At 46.2% G+C, this 12643-nt stretch overlaps 1 protein-coding gene across 3 annotated transcripts in view; it reads left to right on the top strand.

Annotated features, from left to right (window-relative positions):
- Nucleotides 1-12643, top strand: part of Hook (hook microtubule tethering protein) — a 36996-nt gene that overhangs the window by 9166 nt on the left and 15187 nt on the right. For all 3 annotated transcript variants that reach the window (XM_077694351.1, XM_077694352.1, XM_077694350.1), the window contains exons 10-20: nucleotides 859-923; nucleotides 1647-1730; nucleotides 1830-1872; nucleotides 2464-2549; nucleotides 2731-2895; nucleotides 3939-4008; nucleotides 5208-5295; nucleotides 7382-7522; nucleotides 9312-9502; nucleotides 10441-10541; nucleotides 11817-11984. In XM_077694351.1, the coding sequence (XP_077550477.1) occupies nucleotides 859-923; nucleotides 1647-1730; nucleotides 1830-1872; nucleotides 2464-2549; nucleotides 2731-2895; nucleotides 3939-4008; nucleotides 5208-5295; nucleotides 7382-7522; nucleotides 9312-9502; nucleotides 10441-10541; nucleotides 11817-11984 (1202 nt within the window). The remainder of the gene's footprint in view (nucleotides 1-858; nucleotides 924-1646; nucleotides 1731-1829; nucleotides 1873-2463; nucleotides 2550-2730; nucleotides 2896-3938; nucleotides 4009-5207; nucleotides 5296-7381; nucleotides 7523-9311; nucleotides 9503-10440; nucleotides 10542-11816; nucleotides 11985-12643) is intronic.

Raw genomic sequence — 12643 nt, 5'->3', positions numbered from 1 at the left:
AAAGACATTCATGTGGAAGTGAAGTGAAATTGTAGTTGTTCCTTCGTGAATGACTTCGTTGGTTGGGTGCAACTTTAGTAGTCCAGTGGTGCGTCAACTATTTATGCTTGAATGCCATTGGAGGTCACAGCATATTTTATCCGGGTGTGTTTTTTATGAGTATCCCGTCACAAGGTAACGGCAAGTCTCGAAACCTTTAGCTGGAGGTGAAGGGAAAAAACATTAAAATGGGGTGCAGAACATTAGGAAAAAAGGCAGTATCGTCTCCATGCCACAACTAGTTATTCATGAGGCGCTGTTTAATTAAAAGCGGAGCACTTGTGGTCTGCATTCAGGATAGTGAGACGCAGCTAAGCAATTTGTGACACCTTTGGTTCAGGAAAATTTAAATTGGTGTATGAAGCGTAAAGAAAACTGTCTTTTTTCTTTCCAAAATTGTTAAAATTGTGCTAGTGTCATTTTGCCTCATATCGGAGTATGGAAGTAAAGGTTCTTTCACATGTGTTTTGTTGAAAGTCATGCTGATGATGGCACAGCAGTTGCAGTTGTAGTGTGCAAGTCTAGCCCACTTGCAAGACACTTTTGATAGGTTGCTTGCATGTTTGCAGCTAGAAAGTTGCACTGTTGCAGCTACAATTTCATGGGGCATACATGTTGTCCCCAAAAAATGTGAGGTAAAATGATGGAGAGAGCTTCCTGCTTTGTTTGATTTCCAAGTGTTAAAAGACAGCTTTTCTCACCTGACAACGCCACCAAAGCTTGTCAGAAACAAGTCATGCTTCTACACTTCATGGTGGTGTGCGTGAATTGCGGTTTAGTTGAATGCCCTCATCTTTTTTTTTTGTCCTTGCAAAATAGCGCGGGATGAACTGCGGATCAAGGTGGAATTTCAAGAAAAGGAGATCCTAAACCTTCAGGAAAAGGTGAGATGGGTTGGGTTGCTCCTGTTTCAGAATTGGCTTGTTTTTAGTACAAAACTAACCGACTTAGAAATGATTACTAGAGACAGCTTTGACTAGCACTGCCCAGAGACATGATAAAATGCATGGTTTTCCGTGCAATCTAAACACGGAAATAAGAAAATATGGGCATGTGCCATGCTGACGACTTATTGTGGTCCTCTGAAACCTGCCATAAGGCAAGCCTTAACGAACTTCCCACATATTTTATATAGACATTCTGAATTCATTATTAAAAAAAAAGGAATCAGAATGGAGCCTTGTCAACTATCAAACAGCAATGCGTGGTAAACGGCACCACATACATTGCAAAGAATTTCTCTCTGCTGGTACGCATTATGCGTAGATGAACGATGTCATGGTTGCAGCGCCACTTTGCAGAGTTTGTTGACTCGCATTTGTCATGACCCAGTCGACCAACGGATTTGTGCATGTTGCCAATGACTTTGGCTTTCTTTGATGCGTTTTCCCTAACTCTTTTGCATTTAAAACATGTTCTAGAACTCCTTAACAATGTTTATTTCTCTATAACAGAAATGTCGTTCCCCACCAAACAAAGTGGTGGAGGGCTGCCCAGTCTTTCGAATGAAGCAAAGTTGTGTGTTATCTCCATGGTCCCTTTGAGCTGTCTTTTGTTTTGTTCGTAATACTAACTTTCCCTTTATGCTTTTTTTTTTTTCTCGTAAGAATGAAGAGTTACATCGAACGTTGAACGAGGCCCAAACCCTGAAGGATGAACTGGATGTTTTGAGGCACACATCAGACAAAGTGGTACGTGCGTCAAGCCTGTGAGCACTTCTGGACTGATCAGCCTTATTTGTTTGTGGGCTTAGCTACACCATGCTTTTTTTGTTTTCTTTCGTCTTGTAGGAGCACTACGAAGCCACTATTGAGACTTACAAGAAGAAGTTAGGTGAGTGGGTTTTCGAAACCCTTGTTTTCGGCTGTTTTCCCCTCTTTGAGCGGTCGTTCTTTAGCCACCGTTTCAACTAATTGGGGCTGGCTGGTCAGTGTGGCATAGTAACTAAGGTGCTGTGGAGGTGTGTGTGAACCTGCCATTGAGGTGTACCTGGTAGCCGAGGCGTTTCCTTGGCATTTCGAGCCCCAAATTTGGTTTGATTCGTTTGGTACCAGGCTGTGGTAGCTGTATGGTTGATGGAAAGGGGCTACAGACGCATCTATTTATGATCTTCGGTCAGCATTGAAAAAAATCCCAGCTTCATGCGTGGCGGTTCCACCAGCACACTGCTTTGTTATTACAAGTGTCCGCACATACTGCCATTGTCACGAAGGGGAATTACAATGTCCTCACGTCATCTGTTTGGTTGCTGTAACACATTCGATCTTAATGAGGTTTAACAAATGTACATTTGCAAGATCTGGGGCAGCCTGCTTGCCGGCATCTTTGGATAGCGAACGCTTTTCCCTCTTGTGGCTGTGCGTAGTGTTACCCAACTGCAGGAGGTGTTCTTGCGGGATTCTATGCTTGCTTCCCCATTTGCAGAGGACATGAGTGACCTGAAGAGGCAGCTCAAGCTCCTCGAGGAGAAGAACACCTCCTACATGCAGACCAACATCGAACTCGAGGAGGTGCGCTTTCCTTTCATCTCAGTTTCTTTCACTTCTTCCAGGGTCACCTGTAGTGACTGCCACAACAGAGCAAAACATCTTATTGTTCTTCTCTTTCAAAAACGGGTGGATCCCTTGGTTGCTAGGGGTTGAGAGACACGCGGAGGCTGGCTGGTGACCGGTGGTTCTCATCGTCGTGCAGGACGTGAAGAAGATGTCGGCCTTCAAGTCCCAGACGGAGCTGTACAAGAAGCAGACGCAGGAGCTGCGCCTGCAGCTGGCCGACGAGACGCGCAAGGCCAACCGCGCAGAGTTCGAGTGCAAGCGGCTCCACGAGAAGCTTGCCTCCCTGCAGACCGAGAAGGAGGTGGGTGCTGCCCCCCACTGTTTCGTGCCACTTCTTCGAGGAGTTCTCATTCCAAAGCCAATCTAATGTGCTCCCTGTCGCTGGCGTGGAAGTTTCCCAATATTGTTTGTGCAGAGCCCGTTTTTATTTTGTAAGTATATTTTCAGCCAAGTGACAAGGCTGGAGCACGGCTAGAGCTGGGCACATAGCTCTAGCCGTGCCGTTAGAGTAGAACGAAAGTCGACTAAGTTCTTGTTTTGCTGTGCGGCTGTTTTACCCAGCAGCACCAGTGCGCCACAGAGATGGCAAAATGACTTCTAAAAAGTAATTAAATTACATTACTCATTACTTTCCTAGAATTGTCTACAATGTAATTAAATTACATTAGAAATTACAGGTGGCTGAAAGTAATGACATTGCATTACCATTATTTTTCAAAAGTAATGAAATTACTTTGAAACGCATGAAAAGGGAATGAAGAGGCACGAGAAAGCAGGTAGGGTTCTCATCAAAGAAGACTCTCTGGGCATTGGAACTCTACTTGGTCTACTTTTCTTGGTCAACTTTTTATGCCATAAGAGAAGGGGACAGCCTATATCATAGTCAAAAGTAATTGGGAAAGTAATGAGTAATTTCCATGAAATTACTGGCCTGAAGTAATTTATTACATTACTAAATTACCGACACTCGAAGGTAATTCATTACATCACTCATTACAGCAGAAAGTAATTTAGTTACTGTAATTTAATTACTGTAATTTTATTACTGCCAACTCTGAACTGTGGTGAAGGTGTGTTGCCCCGCAGAACAGCGACCTTTAGTGAGGGATTTCAGTGTAATAAAAACTCCACGCGCCTGTTCTACAATGGCAGCACGCCTGCCATCGTCACCTGCTGACCCTTTTAAAAACAAAGATTAAATTTATATGGAGGGGAGGAACAAGAGAAGCAGTTGAGAATAAGAGATGTCTCTCCCTCTGTCTTATTGTGATGTGGGTAAGCACATCTTTGAGGAGGTGATACCTTGACGTCGCACCTCATTGACGTCACTCTCCTTTCTTCCAGCGATTGGTTGCGGAGCGAGATTCATTGAAGGAGGGCCTGGAGGAACTCCGCTGCTCACAGCTCCAGAAAGGCAAGTGCTGGGCTGAAGCTGGTATCTGAAAGATGTACAGTGGAGTGCAGAAGAAAAATTCTATTGCAGAGGGAATTGATTTGTGCTTGAGCTGGTTGCTTTTGTTGGTGGTCCTGAGTTTTGTTTTGTTGTTGTTGGTAATTTTTCTAAAGTTTTAGGCTGTATCAGTCCATGGGATCAACAGCCAGGGTGTCACAGTAAGGATTGTAGGGCTTAACGCGCCGACACAATGCAGGCAATGAGGCGTGCCGTAGTGGAGGGCTCCGGATTAATTTTGACCACCTGGGGATCTTTAACGTGCGCTGAAATCTCACACACACACGGGCGTTTTTGCTTTTCGCCTCCATCAGAAAAGTGGCCGCCACGGCCGGGAATCGGACACGCCACCTCGTGCTCAGCAGCGCAACACCTTAGCCACTGAGCCACTGCGACGGGTATCTGGATTGAGCTAAACAAAGTATTCAGGAGAAGATGCTGTAGGTATCGAGTAAAAATAAAGGAGAGGGGGAATGATACAAGTATTCAACCCTTGTATGCACATACTTTTTATGCACGTGACTGTGACAGGGACTGTGGAAGTGACAGTGACTGTGCCGTCTCTGTAAGCTTTTAATTTTTTTTTTTAATTTCCTCTCATTTTTAGAACTTCAGTTTTCCAGTGCATTTGGCTTCAGGTAGAATTGGAGGTGGTGTTACCGTGGGTGAAGCAGTGCTAAAGGTTTTAGTGTTTACAAAGCACTTTCAGAAGCAAATACCTCGCACGACTCGCAAGAAAATCCTTGAAGGTTTCGGCAAGTTAGTCCAGATGTCTTTGTGGTGCTGTGCCTCTGAATTTTAATTAATTGAATCAAGCACTTATAACTACTGTTTTTAGTCAAGAACTGAAGCATATCTACGTGCAAAGCAGTGCTCACTGTTGCTTTGGAAACAAAAAGCCAAAGCTTACATTATGCTTGGCGTTGTGCCTATGTAGCATACTGGCATTACAGCTCACAATGTTAGCTTGCTAAGAAATCTTCTTCAACTCGTTTTGAAGCTTCCGGGTTTGTTAATGTACCCCTCAGTAATCGCAGGGAGCCAAAAAATTTTGTCTGTAAGGTAGTGTCGGAGCACACTAGGCAGCGAAGTCCAGTTCTACTCTACTTGGTCGTGCGTAAAAGCTACTCTTGATGAGTTGTTGCTCTGGTGCCTGCTTGCAGAAAGCTCCAGTGTGCAGAGGAGTGGGGCCAAGGCAGTCGGGGGACTTTCGGACTCGGACATGCTCGAGACACTTCCACCCGAGATCAAGTGAGGAGTTCTTTCATTCATTGCACGGCGCTCTCTCTCTTTCCGTAATGCTCTAATTTCGTGACAAAACCTTCCGCCTCCATGTTTTAAGCTTCGCATGCCACATTCCAGCAGTTGGAGTATGAGCTCGTTGATCGCCCCCGATAATTTAGTTTGAACTCTAAGCACGATCCCGGTAAATTTTTGTGCTATATAGCAACTTCTTATTTTGTATGTGTTTGGAAGCGTGCCAGTTAATTTAATTAAACAAGCTCCAAGGCGAAGTATTTTTCGGCCCCTCGGTAGCAGAATTCTGGACACAGTAACTGCGCTGGCCTCTTTGCTGTTATGGAGGGCTTCTGCAGCGCGCCTTCTGATGGAAAGCGTAAGCTTTACCACGTCATGAACAATTGAAGACCATGCAGTTATATGCTAGGTAAAGGCATCGTCGTGGGGGAATCTTTCTCATGTCGTTTTTCTTGTTGATTCAGTAATATGGCATTCGTGAGTTTAAACATTTGTGCTGACCCTGTGGAGTCTTGAATAACGAGCTTTTACTGTATTTACCCCAAACCATAAGAGGCCTAAGTCTGACAGTCGTCTAGGAATCTTCGTGCTTGGTTCAAAACAAACTGGATGTCTCCTGCAGAAAACGCACGTGAAAGTGTTCTGTATGAATTGGAAGAGAGAAGGAGAGAGAAAAAAGTGAGCACTGTAGCAACACGAACTTCCCAGAGCAAGTTGTCTTTTAGTCATCCTACCCAGGTGGCGTGAAGAAGTCATGTGCCTAGAATGGCAGTGGGGCTCAGTAACTTTCACCGAACTTGGGACAGCGGGGTCTTAGATACGAGGTGCCTGCTTTAATTGCAGTGTGTTAAAATCAGCAAGATTTTACTGTGATTGGCTGGGCAGTGACGCCTAGGATGCTGGAGTTGGCACATCAGAGCAGTAGTCATGGGAACAAAAAGGGGGATAAAAGAAAAAAAGAAAATTGAGGAACAAATACTTGTGTCATCATTGGCATGTGTGATCTTTATCACACTGTTAGTGCGTCAGGCATTTTATGCTGTAAGAGAGAAAATAACCTAAGTGAGTGTGGTGTTTTGATGCTTTCGTTTCAGTGTTTTGATAAATGCACGGCCGTAAGTATTTTACGCTTAGTCTTTTGTGTGAATGTCTGTGTGTGTGTGCTGTGTGTTTTAGATGGTATAAAAACCTTTGATCTTGCATCATGTTAGTTGTTTGTTTCTTTATGTGAAATCAGGCTGCTTGTACTATGTACGTGGGCGGCACCTATGTACGTAGCTTTGCTAACTTTGAAAGGGGGCTAACTGGTAGGGCAAAGGAGTCGCCCATTGGGTGACAGTGTCCATGTAAGAAAGCTAGCTGTAAAGGGCTCTGCAGGAATGCCACGCCCCCAACAGCCAAGGCACTGGCGTGGCAAGTTAGCCCTTTTTCTGCTGCACACTGACAGTGCTTGCCTGATAGCTACAAGGTGAATGTGATGCCTATGCACGCTTAATTACAGTGCCTTTTGTGCTTCTGAAGGCGGGTGCCGTCTTTTCTTCTTTGCCGAGGACAGTTGCTGCATAGATCCGAGCTGTTATTTTTAACTGTAGCGTGGTTGGCCGTCTGCAACCTCATTACGAACATTATTGCGTACAGCGATGATACTGCGATTTCTTGGTCTGTGCTTGTGTTGGTCTTTTTATTACCCAGCTGTTAAAAAATGGTGCGGTGGGGTTCAGAGCTTATCAAGTATGGAGAAATTTAAAAAAAGGGGAAATCTGCACTTTCAGTTTCTAAACGTTTACTTCAAAAAGAAAAAAAAAACCAACCACGAAATGCTGAGCATCTGTAGGGGCAGCACAACAGGGGATATTCACAGATGCAAACACCCTCAGAGATTTTTAACATTCCCGAAAGCTTTGTTGCCCTGCCGGCTTCTGGCAGGACCAAAAACAGCATGCGAAATAAAGAACTAGTTGTACTGCCAATCAGATGAAAGTGTGCCGTGGTGTGTTATGTTACACTCAAGTCGCTCTCGAACTGCACCAGAGTCGCACAGTGCAGCCTCCGCTGTCTCCTTCCTCCTTGGCCCTGTCAGGGAGAAGCTCATCAGGCTGCAGCACGAGAACAAGATGCTGAAGCTGGAGCAGAGCTCGTGCGAGGACCAGCAGCTGACGCTGCTCAAGACGATGCTGGAGGACGCCCAGTCGCGGCAGAACGACCTCGAGACCGAAGTCAGGTGCGCTCACTCCTCCTCCTTTTATTCCTCTGTCCGTCAGCTTCCGTGTTGTCTTCTGTGCATTCTCTGGCCACTCTGTTTAGCCCCTTTACGCTTTGCCAACCCTGCGGAAACTTGGAAGTAAAAGCTTGAACTGCACAACTGTGTGCATGGTTTTGCTTTGAGGAAGTTTCTCGAAGAGTGCTTCCCATGAAGGGGTGGACCAGTGAGAGTCAGCGCCCACATACATTCAGGTTGTTTGGACTGGCTGAGAATAGCCTTCTTTGTGCTGTGTTCTTTGCCGCAACGCTGGACGTCATAACTGTGGTGCCATGGTCGGGGCATTTGGTAGTGACGTGTGCAATGTTTGGAAGGGACAGTCAACTCGCAAAATGGGGTGTTGCAAGCCTTGCAGGGTGCAGTTTAAGATTCTCAAACAAACAGCATTGAGCAAAAGCCTTGATTGAACTGACATTTTTGAAAATATGTGCATAAAAAAAAGACGCAAAACATGAGAAGAAGGAACGCAAACACGCAAACAGCGGCGTGTTCATGTCCTTTTCTCTCGTGTCTTGCGTCCTTTTCGCTGGTTCTTTTTACGCACACTATGAGCCAACTCGCCCAGCATTTCGCTCTTTTTAAAATATGTAGCAAGTCGCTCTTACCTTTCAGTTGCACTGGTCCGAGTGCGACATGTTTTCGTCAGCACACATTTCGTGTGAAAGGGTCATGCTTGCCACGTCACTGTGCTCTACACTAATTCTGGAAAGGGATTTCAGTTCATTTGTTTGGCATTATTGTGTGACTTTACCCAGTGTTGAGATCACTCATTGTCGCCTAAAATTGATCGGATACATCCTCTGTGGGCACAGGTACGTTCAGTGCATTAGGGCAGCAAACAGTGCTTCAATTTTTTTTTTTGGAGGTGAGGAGAGTGAATGGTTGCACAATCAAAGACCTAAATGGCAAGAAACTCCCGCAATCAAATGTGCTTCTGGACTGGTTAGTTTGCACTTGGAACAAATGTGCTATGATTACGAAGCATCACAGTCAGGAATAGTGTGTCTCATTAGTTGTGTCTCTTGCCCTTGCAGCACCTATTTTTACCTACAGCACAACTTACCTTGGTGCTGCTACACAAGAAAGCCACACGCAGTGTGCTAGTTATCTTGACACTGCTCAGAAATAGTGGCCTGGGAATCCAACAAACAAGCCAGTTTCAGTCGTTTGTTAGCAGTGTGTTACTGCTCCCGTTTGCCACAAATGTGTGACATTCTTTGCAAAGCAATAGCTTTCTTAGTGGAGCCAATGGGGCATCTTGTCAAAACACTAATGCATTTCCCCATAGACCGGTTGGTCAACCCGAAAGCTGATGACATCGCTGGACACACGGCATGTGCGGGAAAGCGGGCTTCTATAGTGTCAAAATGGTTACTTGAAAAATTGTGAAAAGGGAACTGTTCTGCATAACACAATGCAGGCATCGATAATGAAGAACGAGCACAGTACTATGCCTTTATCTCATAAGCGACGTATCGGTGTGCATTTAGGTCGTTCATAGCTGCGTTTACTTGTTGCACGACCATGGGTTCATTCTTAATTTGCGAATTTGGTCTTTCAATGTTGCACGATCGATCGGGTGCACTTTCAGCGAAGGTTTTGACATACTTTTGACATGGGGAAGCTTTTGCACTTCTCTCAACTTTGTTTAGGAAAAGATAAAGTTTTTAAAAATGGGCTGTCTTAGTCAAGTCAACCATTTTCAAAATTCCCGCCTTTTTTTTTCTTTCCCTGGCCTGTGGTGTGCCAGGCTGCTGAGCCAGCGCAATTTGGAGCTGGAGAGCCAACTGGAGGACACGCGGGAGGCGGCGGCGGCCCACGAGGGCACCGAGACGCGGCAGCAGCTGGCCCTGACTCAGCGCCGCTGCAAGGAGCTCGAGGCCCAGCTGCGAGATCGCGAGACCAACCTGGAGGCCATGGCCACCCGCCTCGCCGAGTCCTGTACGTCTCTCCTTCTGGTGCAGCCGCACTTTGATTTCCAGGGCTGGCTCGACAGAAGGCAGCATGACGCTGTTGTGAAAGGGGCAGTCAAAACAATCCTGTTACACCTCTGGGGAAGGAGGAGGTTATTGCGGCCTGACCTGCTGTTCGACCCCTCACATGTTCATTGATTGTAGGGTTTAACGCGCCGACGCAACGCAGGCGATGAGGTGTGCCGTAGTGGAGGGCTCCGGATTAATTTTGACCACCTGGGGATCTTTAACGTGAGCTGAAATCTTGTACACACGGATGTTTTTGCTTTTCGCCTCCATCAGAAAAACGGCCGCGGCGGCCGGGAATCGAACCCGCGACCTTGTCCTCAGCAGCGCAACGCCTTAGCCACTGAGCCGTCGCCACGGGTCCCCTCACATTTTGCCGCAGTGCTTGGATCCAGGCATATATATCACATTCTGCGATGAAAACTGGCTGCAGTTCAGACTGAGGTAGTGTAACGAAGTGCTGCTGTGAAGGAGTAGGTGGGGTAAAAGGGAGGGGCTGTGTCCAACCAAGGAGAATGCTCCTTGAATTATTTTTTTCGTGGAAATAGAAGTTTTGGTATGTCTGAAAAAAGAAATTAGAAAGAGAGAAAGTAAGTTTAGAAAACTGTTCAGAGCAATACATCCACTTCAAGGTGGACTGAGCCTTTGGGTGAGAAAGCAGCAGATCAGATAGGTGTATCACAAGGGGCAGTACTGTTTCCACTTATTTTTTCAGAACCGGGCAAGGGACAGCTGTGTAGGGCAGTGTTGGGAGATAGCTTTCCTCAGAAAGAGAAATTTAAGTGGAGAAAGAACTAGAAGGGTGAGGTGACCCTTGTTTTATTGTGAAGTTCTAGAGAGGGGCAGTGCTCCAAGCATTTTTGGCGATGAACAGAAGTAAAAAATGTCCTCTTCTCGCAGGTGAAAGCCAGTCGGAGCTGACAGAACAGCTTGAAAAGAAGGCGGAGGAGACCAGAGTCATGGAGGAGCGGTACCAGAAGTATCTCGAGAAAGCCAAGAATGTGAGTGTGGCTGTTTCATCGCTGCACAGTCAGCAAGGCTCTTTGGTATTGGCATGGAGGAGCATTGCTTGTGCAACACTTGAGGGATATCACTGCTGGTTCTTTGGAGAGCTTCCAAGTGGGGAAGCAACTACTGTTGTCTGACAGCCTAACCTTACTTACAGCAATAACGAATCCATGCTGGTTACATGCATGATTTTTAGGAGAGCTTACACAGGTTAAAAACAATTAAGATTTGGCATAGCAAAAAGTAGCCCTGTACTAATGACTTACCTTATGGGATTTGTGGTTATTTGCAAGTGATGCTACAACCAAGCAATAAGTAAAATTTTTTTTTTCTTTTTTTTTTTTTTCTCTCTAGCTGAGAGCCACCAGAAATGTAAGCAGAGCTGCTGTGTAGCATGGTCTTAAATATAGGGAAAATACATTCAGCAGAGCAAAAAGTTTTTTTGCATAATGTTTTTGTTTGCCGTAATTACTCAATTCCAGCGCATACATTTTATCTCCGAAAGTACGTCCCCAAATTGCACGTGGGTTTGTATTGAGTACCAGTTAAAACAGTAGTGCTAGTGGTTGCTTATTGCTGTCAACCTAGGAGGGTGATAGTAATCCCACGTTTGCGGGAGCAAAGCTTCAAAGGTTGGCCAGGCTGTGGCGATGCCAAAATAACACACACAAAAAGGAAAATTTATCTTTCTGTGTGGAAGGAAGGCCCCTACTGCATGTAAGGTACTATCTACACACTGTAGCAGCACCACTTCTGTGCCTGAATAAAAAAAAAAAAAAAAAGAGGCATACGGAAGGCTATTACATCGTTACAGTCGGTGGTAAGTGCAGGTGTGCATATGCGAGGCGCCAAAGTTCACATGGAGCCGGTGCAAGGGGCTCCACAGAGTCTTGTGAGGGCTTCTTGTGCCAGTAGAAATAAACAGGTGCCTAATTTTAGTTGAGGGTTGGAGAAGAACTGTTTCTTTGGTGGCTTGTTACCAGTGCCCACTGATACGTTTTAAGATTGGAGGCAGACAGTAACCACCCCCCTCGCAAGTGGTGTTGACACCCTGCCAATCGGCACATGATAAAATTCTTCTTGGGCAGCCACGTTCTCGAGCAGTTTCTCACTGCCAGTTAAGCACATGTTGGAGACCTTTCAACTGGGCATTTCAGTCCTTCGTGGAAACAAAAGTGCTAGTGGAAATCAGCCGAGGAGAACTGATCGGACAGTGCACCTGATATGTCGTCTCCGCCCCCCCTGCGGCCTGGTTGGTCTCCTCTCAGGTGATCCGGACGCTGGACACACGGTCGCCGAGTGCGGAGGTGGTGGCGCTGCGCAACCAGCTGCAGGACAAGAGCAAACACATCAGCCAGCTGCAGCAAGAGCTGGAGATGTTCAAGGCCCAATGGGAGAAGGAGGAGCGCCTCATCAGCACCGCCTTCTACAACTTTGTGAGTTTGTGGCCTCCCTCTCCCCGTTTTCCTGTCTCCTCCTCATGCTCCTCCCCCTCCTTCATGCGGCCATGTCGGGCACACCACTTTGCACATGAGCGAGTCAGTGGCAGATTTTCTCGCATCAAGCAAATTGTGTCCCACTGACTAGAAGGGCTCTGGGTAGCTGGATGAAAAAGGGATGGGCGCTGTATTCTGCACAGTTTTCACGGCTCCGTCATGGTCATTTCTTCACACTGGGCAAAGCGTGACTCTTCAGCAAACCCTAATCCTGCCTTTATCTTCTGAAGTTGTGACTGCGAATCGGAATATGTGCGGTGGCGGTGTAGGTGTGTGGGTTAACCCTTCACCTCTAGGGTTAACTTTTGAGGAGGAGGGGGATGTGATGAGGAAGAGGAGCAAGGATGCGGGATTGAGGGATGTGAAAGCTGCGGGGATGGAGAGGAACTGCTGGTAGGTGCTAGGTGCAGCTTGGGGAGACAACGTTGCCGAAATGTTAGTGTAAATTTAAATTGAGTTTGGAATCTAAATTAGCCCATCTACCATCATGTGGGCTTGCTTGCTGTCAGGGCTGGCCTGCAATCGTACTGGTATCGCAGCCACTTGCAGTTATGTTATGAATGTAGAACCAGCTCATTGCATGCAGTTGGCATGCTTGA

The sequence above is a fragment of the Haemaphysalis longicornis genome, unplaced genomic scaffold (assembly GCF_048455015.1).
Source record: "Haemaphysalis longicornis isolate Haplotype H1 unplaced genomic scaffold, Haemaphysalis longicornis Haplotype H1 scaffold_12, whole genome shotgun sequence".
In the NCBI taxonomy this organism is placed as follows: Eukaryota; Metazoa; Arthropoda; class Arachnida; order Ixodida; family Ixodidae; genus Haemaphysalis; species Haemaphysalis longicornis.
The sequence above is the reverse complement of the archived record's forward strand: the minus strand, read 5'-3'. Positions and strand labels throughout refer to the sequence as shown.